Source organism: Callorhinus ursinus, unplaced genomic scaffold (assembly GCF_003265705.2).
Source record: "Callorhinus ursinus isolate GAN/ISIS: 27379988/994484 unplaced genomic scaffold, GSC_fseal_2.0 scaffold10, whole genome shotgun sequence".
Lineage (NCBI taxonomy): Eukaryota > Metazoa > Chordata > Mammalia > Carnivora > Otariidae > Callorhinus > Callorhinus ursinus.
In genome coordinates, this window is record NW_027397072.1 from 14,056,424 (window position 1) to 14,077,456 (window position 21,033).

General features: G+C 36.4%; 1 protein-coding gene across 3 annotated transcripts in view; it reads right to left on the minus strand.

Moving 5' to 3' along the window:
• SMC6 (structural maintenance of chromosomes 6) overlaps positions 1–21,033 on the minus strand; it is a 119,839-nt gene that overhangs the window by 24,956 nt on the left and 73,850 nt on the right. For all 3 annotated transcript variants that reach the window (XM_073897014.1, XM_073897015.1, XM_025867774.2), the window contains exons 12-20: positions 20,722–20,810; positions 20,379–20,543; positions 19,792–19,970; positions 18,499–18,703; positions 15,256–15,370; positions 13,924–14,084; positions 7,590–7,725; positions 6,162–6,242; positions 2,641–2,811 (exon numbers count right to left, since the gene is read on the minus strand). In XM_073897014.1, the coding sequence (XP_073753115.1) occupies positions 2,641–2,811; positions 6,162–6,242; positions 7,590–7,725; positions 13,924–14,084; positions 15,256–15,370; positions 18,499–18,703; positions 19,792–19,970; positions 20,379–20,543; positions 20,722–20,810 (1,302 nt within the window). The remainder of the gene's footprint in view (positions 1–2,640; positions 2,812–6,161; positions 6,243–7,589; positions 7,726–13,923; positions 14,085–15,255; positions 15,371–18,498; positions 18,704–19,791; positions 19,971–20,378; positions 20,544–20,721; positions 20,811–21,033) is intronic.

Sequence of the window (21,033 nt, forward strand, 5' to 3'; positions counted from 1 at the left end):
TCAGCGACATTAGATAAATTGCTACAGGATTGTTATTGCCACTTGTTTCATATAAACCTGTATCAATTATGAGGTTTTAAAAAACTATAAAACAGGGCGCCTGGGTGGCTCAGTCGGTTGAGCGACTGCCTTCGGCTCAGGTCATGATCCTGGAGTCCCGGGATCGAGTCCCGCATCGGGCTCCCTGCTCAGCGAGGAGCCTGCTTCTCCCTCTGACCCTCCCCCCTCTCACGTACTCTTTCTCTCTCATTCTCACTCTCTCAAAATAAATAAATAAATCTTTAAAAAAAAAAACAAAAAACTATAAAACATTACCTTGGAATTTTTAAAAGCACAGTCATCCTTAATCCAAACAAACTCTCTATATTAAAAACTGAGAGTCCAATAACAATAAAAAAAATAAAAAATAAATAAATAAAAAAAAATAAAAACTGAGAGTCCTTCCTATTCTAATAATGTAGACCATCTCTCTTTATAGGCTCAATGTGGGTCACGTTCCTCAAACAACAAATTTAACTTGCGACTAAAACTAAAGCATTAAATTTGCAATTTAAATCAAAACAAACTGTTCAAAGTGAGAAAAATATTCCCCATACCAAAATTTCAATGACTATATATCTAAACAGAGTACTTTACCCCTCATCACCCCTGACACAACATGAACAACTGTCCTAAAAGCAAAGAGATTTCATCTTAAAGCTGCTAGTATATCATGATGGCAGTGTCTCAGGAATTAAATTATTCTGTTAGCCTGTTGGTCCTGCTGTATAATGTGACATGACATTGGGGAGGAAAAGCCTCTGGGCTGACTGCAAGCAAGTTCACTGAAGGACTCACCTCCTGGCTTTCAGTTATTTGCAGCCAAGGCAAAGAGCTAAGATCAAGAATCCTTACTGCCTTCTGCCCATATTTTCTGCTCTTACACTTATTCAAACTCCCAATTCCAGGAGGTGTTTTAGCCTAGAGGTCCCTAAAAGAACAGAACAGAGCTTACTCATCATTTCTTGTTTTGAATTTTAAATTGTCTGGGATGAATAATTTAGGTGCTGATCTTTCCTTTTCTATATTGTTTTAATGTATTTCATCATTTTGATTTTAAGCCACCCTGTTCTATCCCTTACCCATTTTAAATATTTTTTTAATCCTACCTTTGTTGTGACTTGACTTAATTCCTGAGTCCTGAATTCTACCTTGCCTATTCCTGACGATTTTTAAAATTTATCTTACTCTGTCTTATTTTTTTTTAAAAAACTATTTGTCTTTTTTATTTTAGACTTTTTACCTTTTTCTTATTTCCTGTAGCAAATGCTTTCTTAATTATTTTTCTCAATATTATCTTCAATACATTTTCCTTCCTCACAATTTTAAATATTTAAACTTTATATTCTTTGGGGCACTTGGGTGGCTTGGTCAGTTAAGCGTCTGCCTTTGGCTCAGGTCACGATCCCAGGGTCCTGGGCTTGAGCCCCACGTTGGGCTCCGTGCTCAGTGGGAAGCCTGCTGCTCCTCTCCCCCGCTCGTGTGGTCTATCTCTCTCTCTCTGTCAAATAAATAAATAAAATCTTTAAAAAAAAATAAACTTTATATTTTTCTTGATCATATAACTTATCTGTCGGTTTTCCCATTTTTTATTCTTATCGCAAGGAGAAAAGAGTTCAGCTGCCCTGGGTTATAACGTCAGGCGGGAGCCCAGCCCCGGACAGTGGCTCCACAGAGACCACAGCAACCTGTTTTTCCAGGCAGGACGTCTGGCACCCTCCTTTCATATTCTCCCAACTCTGTAAGTTAGGTTTTCTAAAATTTTCTATGGAAACAAGTACAGTAAAAGTTATAGGCACAATTCTTTTAAGCTATTAAAATACTTAAATCCATTTTGATTCAAAGGGGGTAGTTTTCCTGAAAAAAATAAAAAGGGAGGGTATGTTGAAATCATATCATCAACATACCCCTCTTAGAGTCTTAAAATATACTATTCATTCTTCTCCAAGTCTTATAAATAAAATTTAAAGCTCTAATAATTGAACTATGCATAAAAATGATGATAAGTTATTGATAACTAAGCTAATAAGCAACACAGGGAAATGTACACCATTTAATTGTTAAATAATTTTATTTTCTAAATTTGTTTTCAAAAAGCATGTGTTAAAAAAAAAAAGCCAGTTTAATTCAGGCTGGAACATTAACAGAGATATATCAATAAATAAGAATTCAGTGGTACTTTATGTCAAGTTGGCTTTTATATCTAATATATAACTCTATTTCTATATAACTAATCCCTGAATTACTGAAGGAAAGCAGGGAGGGACAACAGAATAGGTGAGCACAGAAACAGGACAGACGGACAAGAAAATATCCCTGCTTCTAGTTCTAAAAAAAAGAAGAAGAAAATCACAAAATAAAGAGGGAACAAAAGCTGTAATCTTCTGGGGGAAACAATTTGGCAATTTATGGTCCTAAAGACATGAACAGAAGTGTTTAATTCTAATTGACCTACTGATGAAAATTTGGTTTATATCCCATTTTTTGTGGTTATATTTACATTTGACCATAGATTCTATTAGAGAAATATCTAGCAAGTACAGCATGGATACACAACTGAAACATAAAATACACATATAACAGAATAACAATAACATATACCTTAAGTGGTTCTGCTAGGTCTGAGAGCTGATTAATTTTCTGTTTAATTGAATCATACTTGTTTTCTGCTTCTATTTTCAGACTTTTAAGATGTTCCATATTTTCTTTTTGTTGTTCCATATTTTTCTCAACCATTTTCATTTTGATTTTATTTTCTTGGGCTTCGTCTTCCTGGTTACATTTACAGAGCATATGGAGTTAATTAAAATACTTAAGTTATGAAATAGAAAAACAGTGTGAAATTATGAGAGAGGAACACTACAGATTCCAGGCAATCTGATGAAAGACAAATACAAAGAACACTAGCATATTTTCATACTCTTAGTGGTAAATCAGGAAGTAGAAGAAAATGATTCAACAAAAAGACTGACATTTGGGAGACACGTTAGACTGTACTGTGCTTGAGGTCATAATCAAATGGAAGAACTTTTATTTTACCTAGTTACTCTTTTCTTTCAAAATGCAGTGTACTTAACTAGTGCCAGCCAATATGTTAGATGCTGAGTAAACAAAAATGACCAAGACATAATCCATACCTTTAAGAAATCTATGGAATTAAGGCAGAAAAATAAACAGTGAAGAACAAGACTACTAATAAAAAATGAAGACAAATTCTCATTCACGTAAAGCTCCAATAGACTTCATCTATCTTGCTCACTGTGACATCCCCAGCACTTAATATGGTGCCTGGTGCAGAGTGGATACTTACTACTTACTCATTTTAACCAGACCCCAATCTATCTAATGCAGTGCTTACTGTAACTCAGAGAAGTTAAGCTGAATGTAATAAACAGTTCCTTGAAAAAAAAAAAAAAAAAACAGTTCCTTGAAAAAAAAATAACAAATGTGTGATAAATTAAAATGCAAACCAGTTTCTTGGGGAAAAAAAACCCCAACAATGCAGAGACCAGCTACAACTGCCTAAAAGATATCCATTAATATTTATACTGATTAACTGTGAAATATACTATGCTAGGCAGTTTGGTTTGAAAGGCCACTTGTTAGAAGCACACTGTTTAAGCTTTTTTTATTACATGGAGTAGAAGACAAAATCAATTATTATGCATGCACATTACATATACAAAACATTAAGGAACCTGAATGCCATAAGCCAGGTAGGTAGTTTCTACCTTATTTGCAAATGAAGACAGCAACCACAAAAAGTAGCTCCAATTAAAAGGATTTAAAAAAGGCTGAGACACAAAGAAATGGAAAAACGTTCCATGCTCATGGATTGGAAGAACCAACATTGTGAAGATGTCAATGCTGCCTAGAGCAATCTACACATTCAATGCAATCCCCATCAAAATACCATCCACTTTTTTCAAAGAAATGGAACAAATAATCCTAAAATTTGTATGGAACCAGAAGAGACCCCGAATAGCCAGAGGAATACTGAAAAAGAAAAGCAAAGCTGGCGGCATCACAATTCTGGACTTCCAGCTCTATTACAAAGCTGTCATCATCAAGACAGTATGGTACTGGCACAAAAACAGACACATAGATCAATGGAACAGAATCGAGAGCCCAGAAATGGACCCTCAACTCTATGGTCAACTTATCTTTGACAAAGCAGGAAAGAATGTCCAGTGGAAAAAAGACAGTCTCTTCAACAAATGGTGTTGGAAAAATTGGACAGCCACATGCAGAAGAATGAAACTGGACCATTTCCTTACACCACACACAAAAATAGACTCCAAATGGTTGAAAGACCTAAACGTGAGACAGGAGTCCATCCAAATCCTAAAGGAGAACACAGGTAGCAACCTCTTCGACCTCAGCCGCAGCAACTTCTTCCTAGAAACATCACCAAAGGCACAGGAAGCCAGGGCAAAAATGAACTATTGGGATTTCATCAAGATAAAAAGCTTTTACTGTTGAATCACAGATCTGTACTTCTGAAACAAATAATGCAACATATTTTAAGAAAAAAGAAAAAGAAGAAGATAACAGGAGACGAAGAAAAGGGGAGTATGTCAGAGGGGGAGACGAACCATGAGAGATGATGGACTCTGAAAAACAAACTGAGGGTTCTAGAGGGGAGGGGGGTAGGGGGATGGGTTAGCCTGGTGATGGGTATTGAGGAGGGCACGTTCTGCATGGAGCACTGGGTGTTATGAACAAACAATGAATCATGGAACACTGCATCAAAAACTAATGATGTAATATATGGTGATTTACATAACAATAAAAAAAATTTAAAAAAAAGATAAAAAGCTTTTGCACAGCAAAAGAAACAGTCCACAAAACCAAAAGACAACCGACAGAATGGGAGAAAATATTTGCAAATGACATATCAGATAAAGGGCTAGTATCCAAAATCTATAAAGAACTTATCCAACTCAACACCCAAAGAACAAATAATCCAATCAAGAAATGGGCAGAAGACATGAACAGACATTTCTCCAAAGAAGACATCCAAATGGCCAACAGGCACATGAAAAAGTGCTCAATATTGCTCGGCATCAGGGAAATCCAAATCAAAACCTCAATGAGATACCACCTCACACCCGTCAGAATGGCTAAAATTAACAAGTCAGGAAACGACAGATGTTGGCGGGGATGTGGAGAAAGGGGAACCCTCCTACACTGTTGGTGGGAATGCAAGCTGGTGCAACCCCTCTGGAAAACAGTATGGAGGTTCCTCAAACAGTTGAAAGTAGAGCTACCATTCGATCTAGCAATTGCACTACTGGGTATTTACCCCAAAGATACAAATGTAGGGACCCGAAGGGGTACGTGCACCCCAATGTTTATAGCAGCAATGTCCACAATAGCCAAACTGTGGAAAGAGCCAAGATGTCCATCGACAGAGGAATGGATAAAGAAGATGTGGTATATATACACAATGGAATATTATGCAGCCATCAAAAGGAATGAGATCTTGCCATTTGCAACAACGTGGATGGAACTGGAGGGTGTTATGCTGAGTGAAATAAGTCAATCAGAGAAAGACATGTATCATATGACCTCACTGATATGAGGAATTCTTAATCTCAGGAACAAACTGAGGGTTGCTGGAGTGGTTGGGGGTGGGAGGGATGGGGTGGCTGGGTGATGGACATTGGGGAAGATATGTGCTACGGTGAGCGCTGTGAATTGTGCAAGACTGTTGAATCACAGATCTGTACTTCTGAAACAAATAACGCAACATATGTTAAGAAAAAAGAAAAAGAAGAAGATAGCAGGAGAGGAAGAATGAAGGGGAGTAAGTCAGAGGGGGAGACGAACCAGGAGAGATGATGGACTCTGAAAAACAAACTGAGGGTTCTGGAGGGGAGGAGGGTGGGGGGATGGGTTAGCCTGGTGATGGGTATTGAGGAGGGCACGTTCTGCATGGAGCACTGGGTGTTATGAACAAACAATGAATCATGGAACAGTACACCAAAACAAATTATGTAATATATGGTGATTAACATAACAATAAAAAAATTTAAAAAAAAAGGCTGAGTAGATGCTATTAACCTAAATGACTGCTTTGTCCCTTAACATTACATTTAAACTGAGGAAAAGAATCTTACCAACGTTGCAATATCTACAGACTGGTGTTCTTCTATATTCTCAAGTTCCCGAATTTCAGAAGTACTTTCTGTTATTTTTACCTGAAAGAAAAGTATTTCAATTTTAGTAACATAAAATAAATTAAGGGGGTGCCTGGCTGGCTCAGTCAGTAGAGCATGTGACTCTTGATCTCAGGGTTGTGAGTTTGAGCCCCACACTGGGTGTAGAGATTAGTTAAAAAAAGAAAATCTTTTAAAAATAAATAAATAAATAAAATTAAAAACCTAACAAAACCCCAGAAAGGATATATTAATCCACAAAGTCTTTACTCTGCTTTTGTTACAGAGGGTTCTGTAGCTAAAGAAAGAGACCACATTAGTATTAAATGAACAAAAGGAAGTTGTATATAAAGTCTGCCGTGATCATCCTTATTTCTAATCCACTCCCAGGGAAAAAAAGATGGAAGAACTCCATCTTAGCATTTAAAATGATGACAATGTTGAATCCATCGAGAAAATCCTTTCTGAAACACTCAGATTGAGGTTATGGCAAGATTACTCCAATGCAGTGCTTCACAAAGTACGACCCAAGCAGCACCTGCACCCCCAGGTGCTTCTGAGACTCTTTCAAGGGGTCATGAGGTCAAAACTATTTTCATAAAAACACTAAGACATTATGCAACCTTTTTACTATTTATAAAAATATAAAAATATCAATTTTCTCACAAAATATTTTTGGTTTTGGAAAAATATAGCTATTTTCCATAAAAATGTTATTTTTGTTAACATATGAGTTTTTGTTAAGTGAACCAATAATTATTCTTAAAGTTTGTTTCAATCTTTTAAAAGATTTATTTATTTGAGAGAGAGAAAGAGTGAGAGCGCACGTGAGCATGAGTGGGGTGAAGGGCAGAGGGAGAGGCAGACTCCCCACTGAGTTGGGAAACTTCAATGCAGGGCTTGATCCCAGGACCCTGAGATCATGACTGATGAGCCAAAGGCAGCCACTTAACCAACTGAGCCACTCAGGCGCCCCTTAATTCTTAGTAATTAGGTAAAAGCCACATAAATGAAAGCTTTTTTTTTTTTTAAGATTTTATTTATCTTTTTGACACAGAGAGAGAGACAGCTAGAGAGGGAACACAAGCAGCGGGAGGGGGAGCGGGAGCGGGAGAGGGAGAAGCAGGCTCCCGGCTGAGCAGGGAGCCCGATGCGGGGCTGGATCCCAGGACCCCGGGATGATGACCTGAGCCGAAGGCAGATGCTTAACGACTGAGCCACCCAGGCGCTCCTAAATGAAAGCTCTTCTAAGACTACAGAGGGTCTGGAGGCCAAAATACTTGAGAACTGCTCCTCTAAAACTACATGAATGGTAGGATCTTAAAAATAACTGGGAAGTAGGTAAGTTGAGAAAAACAAAGGGACTTTTTCTTTTTTTTTTTTTTTTACCTTTAACTCTCTATAATGTATTTGGCGCCTTCTAAGAAACTCTTCATTACGCTTAATATCCTTTTCAAGGGCAGACAAATGTTGCTGAAGATTTAATATCTGGGCCTTCTTATTTTCAACTTCATTCTCCAAGTCACTGGACAGAGAGGAGAGGATAAAAAAACACCTTAAATCTATTTCTGAAAGTTACAATATTTTAGGTCTTTACAAAGAAGAGCTTATTTAATTGATAGTTTATTTGCAAAACTCTATTTAGTTAGACCAGTTCTATATTCCTACCAAGTTATCAATAACATGAAAATATGGAGATTTCAGAATACATCAAAACTGGAGTCATATTTTATGCATTTCATTAAGAAATATTTACGATTTCTTTTTTTTTAAAGATTTTATTTATTTATTTGACAGAGACACAGCGAGAGAGGGAACACAAGCAGGGGGAGTGGGGGAGGGAGAAGCAGGCTTCCCGCCGAGCAGGGAGCCAGATGCAGGGCTCGGTCCCAGGACCCTGAGAACATGACCCGAGCCAAAGGCAGATGCCCAATGACTGAGCCACCCAGGCGCCCCAATATTTATGATTTCTGTGTGGCAGGCATCATGCACAGTGATAGGCAGGGGTGGAAACAGAATTAAGACAGGGTGGCTCAGTCGTTGAGCGTCTGCCTTCAGCTCGGGTCATGGTCCCAGGGTCCTGGGATCGAGCCCTGCATCGGGCTCCCTGCTCGGCTGGAAGCCTGCTTCTCCCTCCCCCACTCCCCCTGCTTGTGTTCCCTCTCTTGCTGTCTCTCTCTCTGTCAAATAAATAAAATCTTTAAAAAAAAATAGTATAGTTTCTACAAAGCCTCACCAGCATTAAATAATACCTTAAAAAAAAAAAAAAAGACATGAAAGAATCAAACAAACAGGAAAAAAACCCAGGAAATAAGCCGTAACGTTAAAATGTGAACAGGATACTTTATATCCTACAGAACTACGGGAACATAACAAGTGAGCGTGGGGCAAGTGACAACCGAACTGTATTCTCTAAAGGTTCCCTCAGCTGGATCAACTACAGGACATGGAAAGACAGACACCGAAGCACAGAGAAGTTAAACAGAGAAACCCGACAAGCACAACATGTGCTGTCGCTGGGTAACCGCAGGAGCAGAAGGCATGGAGTGGGGGACAGAAAAGGGATGGAAGAAAAAGCCAGCAGATGCCAAAGCCATAAAGGGTCTCTGTGACAGGAGTCACTGTCTTCAGAAGTCACCTCTTCCTGCCTCACTGATCCAAGCACCTGTCTCCCAAAGTCATGTGCCTGGTGGGAGAGAACCACCTTTGCAGTTAAAAACTTTTCTCTGTGCCATATTTCAGTAAGATGCATATTTTTCCACATTTTAATTGAAATCATGTTCCAGTTCATGGTTCAATTAGCAGCATTTTTTCTTTTTTAATAACAGAGCAGCTTAAATTTGATGAAATACTGTAACTGTGCTACCTTGCCAGAATCCTCAAAATTAGAAAAAGACTCAAAAATGTCAGCTGAATGAATGATAAACATGAGGAAAGGAGGAAAATAGTTGTGGTATTTCTGGTAAAAATAGGGACAAATATAAGAACTTAAGATGGCTCCTCAAGATTTAGTAAGAAATATTTGAATGACTATAAATCTATACCTTTATTAACAAATGAATGCAATTGCACTAAAAACAATAAAATATTTACCAAGTAAACAAACTTTGAAACCCAGAGCCCAAACCAAAAATAAAAACCAGTGAACTAAGCACAGACAATATTCTGTTATACTATTCCCTGAATACTTAGAATAAACATAAGCAATCAACATAATCTATATAAACAAAACTACTAAATTGTACAACTTCCTTTTCGCTGGGTAGGACGAATTCTGTTATACACTTTCTTTTTTTTTTAATTTTATTTATTTATTTGAGAGAGAGACAGAGATAGCGGCAGAGAGCACAAGCCTGCTTCTCCCTCTGCTCCCTGCTGAGCAGGGAGCCCAATGTGGGGCTCGATCCCAGGACCCTGAGATCTGAGCCAAAGGCAGATGCTTAACTGACTGAGGCACCCAGGCGCCCCTGTTACACACTTTCATATGGTGTTCCTCCTTAGTTTTTAATTAATTTTTACACGGAGCAAGAACCTTTGCTACCTAATGAAACAGGTACAACTGAGCTAAGCATGTGTGCATTGTTTGCGTGGGATGAACACAGTCTCCTGACCGCCTGTTCAAGTAGTACTCTCCCCAGTCTCCAGCCCTTAGTGTGCTATGTTTGTCTCCACAGCACTTGACCTAGTTAGTATTCATCTATAGTCTATGTCCACCTTCTTAATACAAGCTCTGGGATGAGGAATATTTTGCACTTTATTTTGTGCTGTGTCTTGTGCCCAGATCAGGGCCTGGCACATTAAGTACTCATTCATTATCTGTTTTAAAGAACAAATGAAAGAATAAATTTGAAAAACACACTTTGGAAAATTACATTAAATATGTTACAGTATTTTGGCAATTCAAAAATCCACAGGTAAACTTTTTTTTTCTGATCTTGTATGTAAGCAGTAACTGCACTGGAATTATTCCAAGAGCTACCTTAGACATTTTTCTTGCACTTTATGTGTACTTTCATCATGGGAAACCACACTGGGATAATCAAACCAAGTCAGTACCTGTAGTGAGAACTTAAAACCCTTTGCCTATTAAGAAGTCACTCTGTTCGTTATGAAATTTTTTGTGAATTTTGTGAAAATATATTATAATCTTTTCACTTAAATTCCAGGGCCGTTTTTCATCAATAGAGATCTGTCAGTGCTGAGTTGAAGAGGGTGTTGAGAAGCACCCTTCATATATTTGCAGTATGAGGGGAAATCGAGGGATCTTTCTGGAGTCATTTAGAAATCACTGTTAAATGGCCAACTTATTCAAAAATAAAATAAAAATGTTAAATTATCTATTTTAAATTATCTATTTTAATAAATAAATGATAATTTAATAAATATTAAATATTAAATATAATATTTAATAAATAAATATTATAAATAAATTTAATAAATTATCTATTTAATAAATAAATAAAATATTAAAATTTTTTAAAATAAAATTATCTATTTTAATAAATGATATTAAATATCATTTAATATTACACATATTAAAAATATTAGTAATTGCTTAATATTAAATATTTAAAATTGAACCATAAATTATATATTAATATATCAATTATAGTCATTTGGCAACAGCTATTAAATAACTTAAAAATTCATATATCCTTTTATTTAGCATTTCTACTATTAAGAATTTAAGCTATGTACACACTTTCAAAACTCTGCCGAGATCCACATATGTGTGTTTGCTCTGCAGCACTGTTATAAGAGGAAATGGTAAACAACTGCTAGGTCCGTCAACAGGACACTGGTTAAGCAGCGTACTGATAAGCCATACTGAGAGGTAGTTCTAAATGTGCTGACATGGTACGACTGCCAAGATATAACACTGACAGAAAAAAAGCAAGATAGAGAAAGCATATGCATACTTATACATAGCACAGTACGGATGAACTTTACATGTAAGTGGAAGAAGCCAGGCACAAAAGGTTGCATATCATTTGTTTCCATTTATATGAAACATCCAGAATAGACTAATCCATAAAGACAAATCCATAAAAGGATTAGTGGTTGCCAGGAGTTGGGAATTGCGGAAGTAACGGCTAATGGGTATGGGTTTTTCTTCTGGTGTGATAAAAATGTTGAGGAATTAGCTAACCGTGATGGTTGCACAACCCTGTGAATATAATCAAAATCTCTAAATTGTATGCTTTAAAATAGAGTGAATTTTATAGTATGTGAATTATATCTCAATTTAAAAAGTCACTGTACGGTACAAGGATAGAAACTAGGAACACGTATAAGAAACTGCTCAACTATTTACTTTTGAAAGAGGGATGAGGGTGTGCCTGGGTGGCTCAGGTCATGATCCCAGGGTCCTGGGATGGAGCCCCACCTAGGGCTCCCTGCTCAGCGGAAAGCCTGCTTCTCCCTCTCCTCCCCGCCTGTGCCCTCTCTCACTAACTCTCTCTCAAATAAATCTTTTAACGACAACAAAAAAGCAATGAGAACAGTTCATTCTGTATACTTTTCTACACTGTTTGAACTTTCTCACCATATGCATATATTCCTTTTAATTATTTTTTTAAATGTCAACAAGGACTATGGAGAAACAGGATTATGAGCTTTTGTTTCCCAATTTATACTTTTTTATATTTAAAAAACACTAGTGAATTTTTCTAAACTTCCAAATATCAGGCAACTATCACACTGGTTCAGGTCAAAACAGATGACACAAAAGTCATCTAAGTATCATTAAAAATTGGTATATTCTCTTTCTTTTCTTTCATTTTTTAAAATTTATTTTTAGTTTTTCCAGAAAATCCAGGAATTTTATTCCCTTCAGTGCCTTCATCTCCTTCCTACCTTCTTTCAGACTTGGCTTTTTTAGCTATTAGCCTTTTTCTGTCTCTTTTTTTAATTGAGGTGTCGTTTACATACAATATTACATTAGTTTCAGATGTACAACATAGTGATTCAAAATTTATATACATTATGAGGCAACCACCACAATAAATCTAGCAGCCACCAGTCACCAAAGTCATTAAAATATTAATAACAATTAATATTAATTATATTCCCTACACTGTACATTACATCTCTATGATTTACTTATTTTCCAACTGGAAGTCTGTACCTTTTAATCCCTCTCATCTCTTTCAGCCATCCCATCATCACTCTCCCCTCTGGAGAGAGACTGTTCATCCACCAGATTGTTCTCCGTATCTATGAGTCGGTTTCTGTTTTATTGTATTTATTCATTTGTTTTGTTTTTTAGGTTCCACATATAAATGAAATCATACAGTATTTGTCTTTCTCTGTCTGACTGACTCGAATTAACATAATACCCAGAACACTATATTTATAATTAATAAAGTTTATCAATGTGGGAAACAATTTTTTAAAAACCAGTGTTCATCTGGCTTTTAAAACAAAAGATGTGTCCCCCTACACATTAATACAAATACTGTTACCTAAAAAATGAAGCTAGTATCAACTTGAAACCCTTATTACTAAAACGTTGGAATCAGAGATGCCAACTTGCTACTGGGCTATATTTACAATCTCTTCCAATAGTGCCGTACTTCCTTTTTTTAAGACTCGGGACACAAATACACGAGGCAATTTTTGTTGAAAGGGAAGTGTAAGCAACATAGAGTAATACCACCATGATATTTTTATACATTTGTACTCATGTCTGCTTGAATACCATATAATTTAGTCTTACCCCGTTAAGAATTAGGAAAGCTGGATTTAAACGTCATGGCACAATGGACAAAACCTTATCACTTTACAGGTCACTTTTACATAGCACATTCACACATTTATCCTCTAAAACTCAGTGTCAATGTAAAATGTGTGCTTCGTGCCATGACACCAAGTTGCTGGTCATTCAACTTTTTTCTGTTGCTAAATAAGTTTTACCAAACTTTCTGATAACCATTATGGCTACTGTTCTTTATGCTGCTCTCAAAGTCACATAAAAATGACTAATCTTATTTGAAAACAAGAGAGATATTTCAATAAAACTCTCATTTCTCTTACATACGTAAGTCATTTAGAATACTTTCACTTTTACTCAATTTTCGTAGATATTTATTTTACTTAAGTTCTAAGTTCTTCTACTGAAGGTCTTGCAGGTCACTAATTTAGTTTCAACCCATTAATTTGTCAACTGAATTTGTTTGGTTAGAAAATCATGTTTTTTGGTACCAAAATTCCTTTCTGCAATGCTTGTGAATCTCATTAAATACACTTACTAGTTTTTTGTTCAACTTCTCACATTGTCTCCTCTGGCAGCTCTATTTTCCTAGATGTGTGCTCTAATTGTGCCGACTGATCTTTTTAGAACAGTGCAACTCAAGATACAGTCAGAGACGGAATATGGAACTTGAGCCAGAATGTAAACCAGCACACCTCTACTCTCACTGAGCAAAGTCAGAACTAAATGATGGGATAGTGATGTAGCTGATGTACATTCTGAGTTCAGAATGTGCAGATCAGCTGGTCAAGGGAACACACTTTGTGTTCTTAGCACAGAATACTATTGTCAAAGTGATGATGGGAAATAACCATCAACCTAGAATTCTACACCCAGCTAAATGATCTTTTAAGCCCGAAGAGATTACTCACAATCTTTCCTTGAAATAACTTACTAATAGAGTAACATGAAGGGAACCAAACCCCATAGGAAGCAGTAGCAATACCACAGTAACTCTACATTGACACTAACCTTATCTCAGAATCCACATCTTTGCTTAGAAATTTAGGTCTTGTATTTTCAGATGAATAGTAACGTCCTGCAAAGACTTGATCACCATCAGCAGTAAAAGCTTCTCTACAATTCTTGGGTGGCTTTTGGGACTGCATTACCGCACGAGCTACAGAATTATTCTAAAAAAATAGAGTGGGGAGAAATAAATTTTTGAAGTTATGCCATAGCATTTCTGATACACAATCTCAAAATGTTACCTATCATTATTTTAAGATTCAAGTATTTTTATTTAAACATTTAAACATAAGTAAAATAATTCCAAAAAATTAAAGAATTTCAAAAACAACTCTCATGATTCAAAGAATTAAAACTACTGACAGTCTTTTAGAACAACATAGTAAGCAAGGTTTTATGACAAACTGATTTTAAGTTCTAATGCTGCTATCTATTAAAATTAAAATTTTAAGTACATTTTCACACGAAAATGTTTACTTAGAGTTCATACAAATCTTACTTTTCTAAATGACTTTAACAGCCTGAAAAGAAAGATGTGAATGAACAGCAAATTGCAATAAAAGATGAGTATACTGAATTACATGGGGGAAAAATAAGCCCTAGAAGTAAAATGGGCATCAGGCTTAATGGAGGCCTAGCCAACCTCTGGGGACAGACAAGAGGACTTCATTATTTCCCTTCAAGGATCCTTCTAAAATATGAGTGAGCAAAGCCCACAAATAATTACAATATGACCCTGTAACACATACACTGTATATATATTTAAATTACTGATACAATTACTTCTCAGTTTGTTATTGAGAAAAACAAACTGTTTTGATTAGATCTCTGTTTTGAATTTCCTAGTTCCTTCTCAGCAAATTTATGCCAGTGATGATCTAATCCAACAAGTACATAAATATACATAAAGAGTAAATACTGATTATTTTACAGTACTTTTAAAGTTTTAAGATAAAGAACTCATAAAATATCAAGTAGAGTATTTGCTTAAAAATAGAATAATAATAATACACTTATCTATAAGGGTAAATAAAAAATGGATTTGGCAGCCAATCAAGAAAGAATGAATAACAAAAAAATTATAGCATCATTCACCAAAATAATAGGTATTTGTGAAATATTTACTGAGGAATAGCCAAAAATATAAAGTTCCCTCAGGCAGAAAACACATACACCAACCAGCTCTGTATTATGCTGTAGTTTCCTATAAGGTAAAAGTACAGCAGTAAGACATATTAACAACTCCATAATATAGAAGGGGAAAAGGATTTATATAGCCAACTTCAGTTTTGAAAATTTAAGAGTATATAAAATTCAGCAAGCATCTTATCTTACTTTGATCAGAAGCACTGTCTCTATGCTTCTCATGTCAATCAGGCTGTTTGCAACCACTGCATTATCTATTTCTAAAGCTGTCAGGACTGTTGGAAACTCTGGATGGTAAGCAGCTCTAGGAGACAAAAATATATAAGTATTAAAAAATTACATATTAAAAATATGTTAAGTATTATCAAACTTTAATTTTATATACATATCTTTTTAATGTGTGACTATAGGTAAGACAGTGGAAAATATCTGATAACATTTGAAAACATCTGGAATAGGTTTATTTTATCTAAATAGCAAACATTTATATCATGTGCTAGGCATTCTAAGAATATTATAAATAATATCAGCTCATTGAATCCTCATAATAACCATGGGATTGATAATGTTATTCTCTAATTTAAAGGAGTTTGTTCTTAAGATGGGGGAGGCAAACCACTGGCCTAGGATTTAAAGCGGAGAGAAGTCAATGGAGTAGGAAAGTTTAAGGCCCAGGAGAGAGTTGAAATAATTAAAAGAAACAGTCCAACAAACCAGGCAAAAAAGCATGCAATTCAGAGTCTACATAGAATAAAGAGCTTTGGAGAGCAAGAGAATCTCTTGTGCTGAGCAGGATAGACGTACAGATGCAGACAGAACTGAGCAGTTCGGCGGCCTGTACTTCAGGGCGAACAAAGCCGTTTTTATACGACAGGAAACTATCCCCAGCATCTCCTGGGGAGCTATACACTCCCCCAGGCTCCTCTGATGAGGTTCTCTAATGTGAGCCTAATATACCTGATTCATTCTAATATTCCAAGGGTGTTTTACTGTTCTTTTCTACACTAAAATAACATGCCCAATTTTAAAATTTAGTGTTTGAACCACAATATATACTGATAAAGGTCTTCACCAAAAATCACCCCTCCAAAATGTCTGCAAAGGCAGGTGAAGTTGAGAGAATATTAAACATACCCGACCTGTCGATATTCTGTCAACACCTAAAAGTAACATCCAACTTCCTCTACTACACCACCAACTTGAACTTCAGCATAATTCCAACTACTCTGAAAGGAGAATGCCTGGAGCTGCTCCATTAACCTCCGACTTCCCACTGTCACCACGAGCTACAGCTGCAGAGTTCCCGGCTTACCACGCCTGTTCAACCTGCTCTCTCCCTGCATCCAGCACATTTACAGATTTGCTCCCACACCTCACTTTCTTCCCTCTCCAGCCTCACCTCATGGCCAATCAATGAACTCTTCTCAATTGCTTCCCTCTTCTTCTGTAATAACTACCCATTCTAACAAATCCTACTATAGTATCAGTGCAAGAGTACACATTCTCTCCTCAAACCTATTAAAAAGCCAAAAATCCTGCAGCCATGGGCGTTTGAATCCTGAGTGGATGTTGGTTCTGCTTCCTTACTCACTCTCCCCAAACCTACCCAACTCCGGAGGCCCTCATTCTCAGCACACAGATTCATCTTATTTCCAAGAAGTGACCTCATGCTGCACAAATGGAGCTCACTCCACACCCCTTCACAGGATGATACACTGCTAGGAGACTGGAAATACAACCATTGGGAAACACGGCATGCCGGCAGGGCGGTGCCAGGCATTGCTACTCATGGGAGTCTGTGCAGTGGGTCACGGAGCAGTCCCAACAGCTGTTCAGGGCCCCTGTCCCTGGTCCCCAAAGGACAGTGCTGGTGCAGAAGGATACTCCTCACAGAAGCCAATCTCTCCCAGTAATCTCCAGGGACAGTTTCCAAGGTCCCCGTAGGGAAATATCCAATTGCAAGTCACCATACTGGCATTCCACCAGCTGTTCAGAATTTTCTCACTCTAGATGCAACTATCCTGCCAGGGGGCATCTTTACCATAAGCAATGTTGTCTGAGAGCACAACTGAAATTTCACTCTTATCAGGTTTTAGAAATCAGGATCAGAGCCAGAAACTAATGTAGAGTCATATTTTCATGCAGACTGGGAAAACAGTTTACCCTTAACTCCCAAATCCTTATTTCTAGCCTAAAAGCTGACAATTCCACAACAGAATTTATCCACTTTTGACAAATCCACTTTTTCCTTACACTTCTCCTAAACCAGTTACGAGCACATCTGCTTGGTCCAGAGACCTAGCAGTCATCCTCAATTCTTTCATTCTCTTACATTCAAGTAACAAGTTTTATTTTGTCCCAAATAACGGGACAAAATTTTTATTTTTTTATTTTTATTTTTTATTTTTATTTTTTATTATTTATTTTTATTTTTATTATTTTTTAAAGATTTATTTATTTTTATTATTTTTTAAAGATTTATTTATTTGAGAGAAAGAGAGTGTGTGCACAAGCAGGGTGAGGGGCAGACAGAGGGGGAGAGAATCCTAAGCAGAGTCCCTGCTGAGCGTGGAGCCCAATGCGGGGCTCTATCTCATGACCCTGAGACCATGACCTGAGCCAAAACCAAGAGTCAGACACAAAACCAGCTGAGCCACCCAGGCATCCCCTAAATAGCGCTTTTAATCTATTTTTTGCAGAATAATTTATGATGCCATGCCACTATGCATTTTGCACATAGAATTCTATTTGCTTATAAGGCAATTAAACCTTACCTGTCACTTGACAAATTCATCAGGTCAGAAGACTGATTATTTGTCCTCTTTTCTCTAATTTCTTCGCTAACCTGCCTACTAACATATAATTCCTCTCTCATTCGAACTACATCTGCATCTTGTGATCCAATTTTATCAAAGCTGACATTCAATTAGAAAATATGTATTACATTTGAAAGTAAAGTGACTAGCCAGTCAGGCAGTTAGAAAGAGGCCAGTTTAAATACTGTGCCTTTGAGAAGGTTTGTTAGGGTCATCAAAGAAAACTACCACAGCTCTTTACGGAATCTGCAAAGCACCTTGAGAGTTGAACTGTGAGTACTGAGTGCCAAAGCTCTTCCTTAGTACCCCCACCCCCACATACCCCTTAATTTGCCGTGGTCTGTATCACTTCCCTCAGTATAATTTCTATGCTGCACCATGTCCCTTCCCCTGTCCTGGCTCCCACAACAGACCTTGTGTAAGGAGCTCAAGGGCAGGGAGCATGTCTTATTTATCTATGTGTCTCCAGTGCCTAGACTGAAGTTAAAGAAGTGGCTTGATGAAATTTCATCAATCAGTACTACAGATTTGGTTAATACAAAAATGTCTTAATTCTTTCTGATCTTGTACATGATTAAGCAAAACCAGAAACGGCATTTAGCTACCGATGCCTCACCTGTGTCTTACATCATACATCTCATTCCGAAACTCAGAAACTATTATCTGTGGCCGTGAGGTCCCTCGTGAATAAAACCTTTCCATCAGTGCCTGAAGAACTCTTTCATCAGCATGGTTATGGCAACAATAGGCCTGCAGAAGTCCTTTCAAGCAAGATTCAATAGCCAAAGCAAGTTCAGGATCACGAAGATGAATGCAAGCTCCTAAAGGTGAGAGAAAATTATTAAAAGGTCCATTAATATTTTGAAATATTAATGTAACTTTCTTCTTATAATAGTTTATAAATGACTTCAAAATATTTTCACATAAGGAAGCTTAAATGACATTACAGATCTTATGTTAACTAAATGGGAGATCCCTATATATCCACTGGATACACTGGGGAGAAAACCCATCAAATCCTGTGAAAAGAACTACCTCACTAACTCCCATGTAAATCAACAGATGTTTTTCTATGAAAGTGTATACTCTTCCAGCCTCTGAATGGCATTCTGAAAAGCAAGCCAAAAGGTTTACAGATTCTTTACTATTTTCTGTCAAACTGATTAACACTGGGATTTTAGAAACAGAGAGAAAATGCCTCATCCGTTTAAATGGATCCTGGTATAGAGGTACATATCATTTATATGAGATTTTACCATAATACTTAACACCGTGTGTAATGCCGTGCTTACACGGTAATAGAGTACTTTAGCAACAAAACCTTTAAATTGACAGCATCATTTTCACTTAATGATGTTATAGAATTAGAGATAACTCCTCAGGAGAATTCAACAGATTACAAGTATTTTTTAATCTCATGTATATATAGGGATAATTCAATAAACCCAGGTTTTCCACTTGAAAAAAAACTTAGAAACAATGTTGTCCAACCTACACAGAAAGTAAGAAGACAAGTCATTTTATAAAGGTTACACAAAACTCAGGTGGTGAAGGGTTCTTCTGACTATATCACTGTCACTGGATTTTCAAACTAATCAATTATATTCAAATTAGTTCATTCATTTATTCATTCATTCAGGAAAAAAAATCAGATCAGATTATTCAACTCTATAGTTTTTTTTTCCTTTTCCTAAGTTTTCTTGCTTTTGGCTATTTTATGCTTTAAAAATGTAAAAGGGAAATTATAAAGTTTAGAGTGATTATTTCTTAAAATATGTACAATTAAAATCCACATATAATTACATAGCTCTTTGATAACAGTTTTAAAACTGGATTCAATAAACCTTTTCCTGAAAATAAACCCTTATTTTTAATGTTTCTTATATCCTGACCAAATGGTGGCAAATACCTAAAGGGCCCACGGGTTTATAGGTAAAATGCCCACGTCTATAGGCATCATCTATTGCTTCAAGAAGGGCTGGAACATGAGGGCCAAATCTTTTCAGTCGATCAGTTTTACTATCTTTTAATTCTTTCAGTTGCCTCTGATTATAGCTCAGTGTATGCTTGACATCTAATTCTTCTCTCCTAAAAAATAAAAGCAGAAAAACAGAAGAGATGTGTGATACAGTTATACAGAAATATCCAGTCTTTCCCCTCAATACCTGCATACCAGCGAATGACTCAGCTACTCTAAAGACTAAAGGCAGATTTCTTTATTTGAAAATGATTGTGTTACTAGAGAAAAACAGTCTCAAGTCCTCAAAACTTAGCACGAAGAAAGAAATGATGCCATAGGGATGAGGACTAGAAATCCCAGAGATGGTTCAGCTCTACAAGTGTTGGAACAGTCTGGGAAAAGTAATTTTTAAAGATATTTTATTAACACAAGACACAACAACCACAACAAAACATGTTTTCTCTCTTCGTATAAAGAACAAACCACATGATTTTCAAGTCATTGAAAAAAGTCATTCTAAGGATGTTGAAACTTACTTAATTCTGATCCGTTCTTCCTTGTCCTTTTCTATGGCTTGCTGAAACTGTTCGATCTCTTGATTGATTGAGCTTTCTTGATCCTGCAAAGCCTTTACTCTCTCTTTTAACCAAGATATTTTTTTTTGTCTTTCCAATCGTTCAGGTTCCAAAGATTGATCAGTACTAACAGTAAATAATCCAAAACAGAAAATGTTAAATGAAAAACCGAACACTGAAAAAATACAAAGCAATGTGATAAAATTCCTTTAGAAATAATATGGAAAATATAATACTCCCCTTAGCTGAGTTCACTGTATTACAGAAAGAGGGATTCATGAACATAGCAAAGTAACCAACTTACCTTTTCTTTAGTTCTTCAATCCTTTTGCAAAGCTGTTCATCATCTTTCATTAATGCTCTATACTCGTTTAGGGAACGATTATATAAAACCTAACAAAAAATTAGACACAGTTTGGTAAGATAAAAAAAATACATATTCTATTCAAATCCACTTTTGCCAAATCTTCAAATCGGAGGGGAAATATATGCAAAAATGTATTTTTAAAACAAAGTATATAAATGGTCACATGAAACCATTATTTTTTTTTAAAGATTTTTATTTATTTATTGAGAGAGAGAATGGTAGAGAGAGAGCATGAGATGGAGGAAGGTC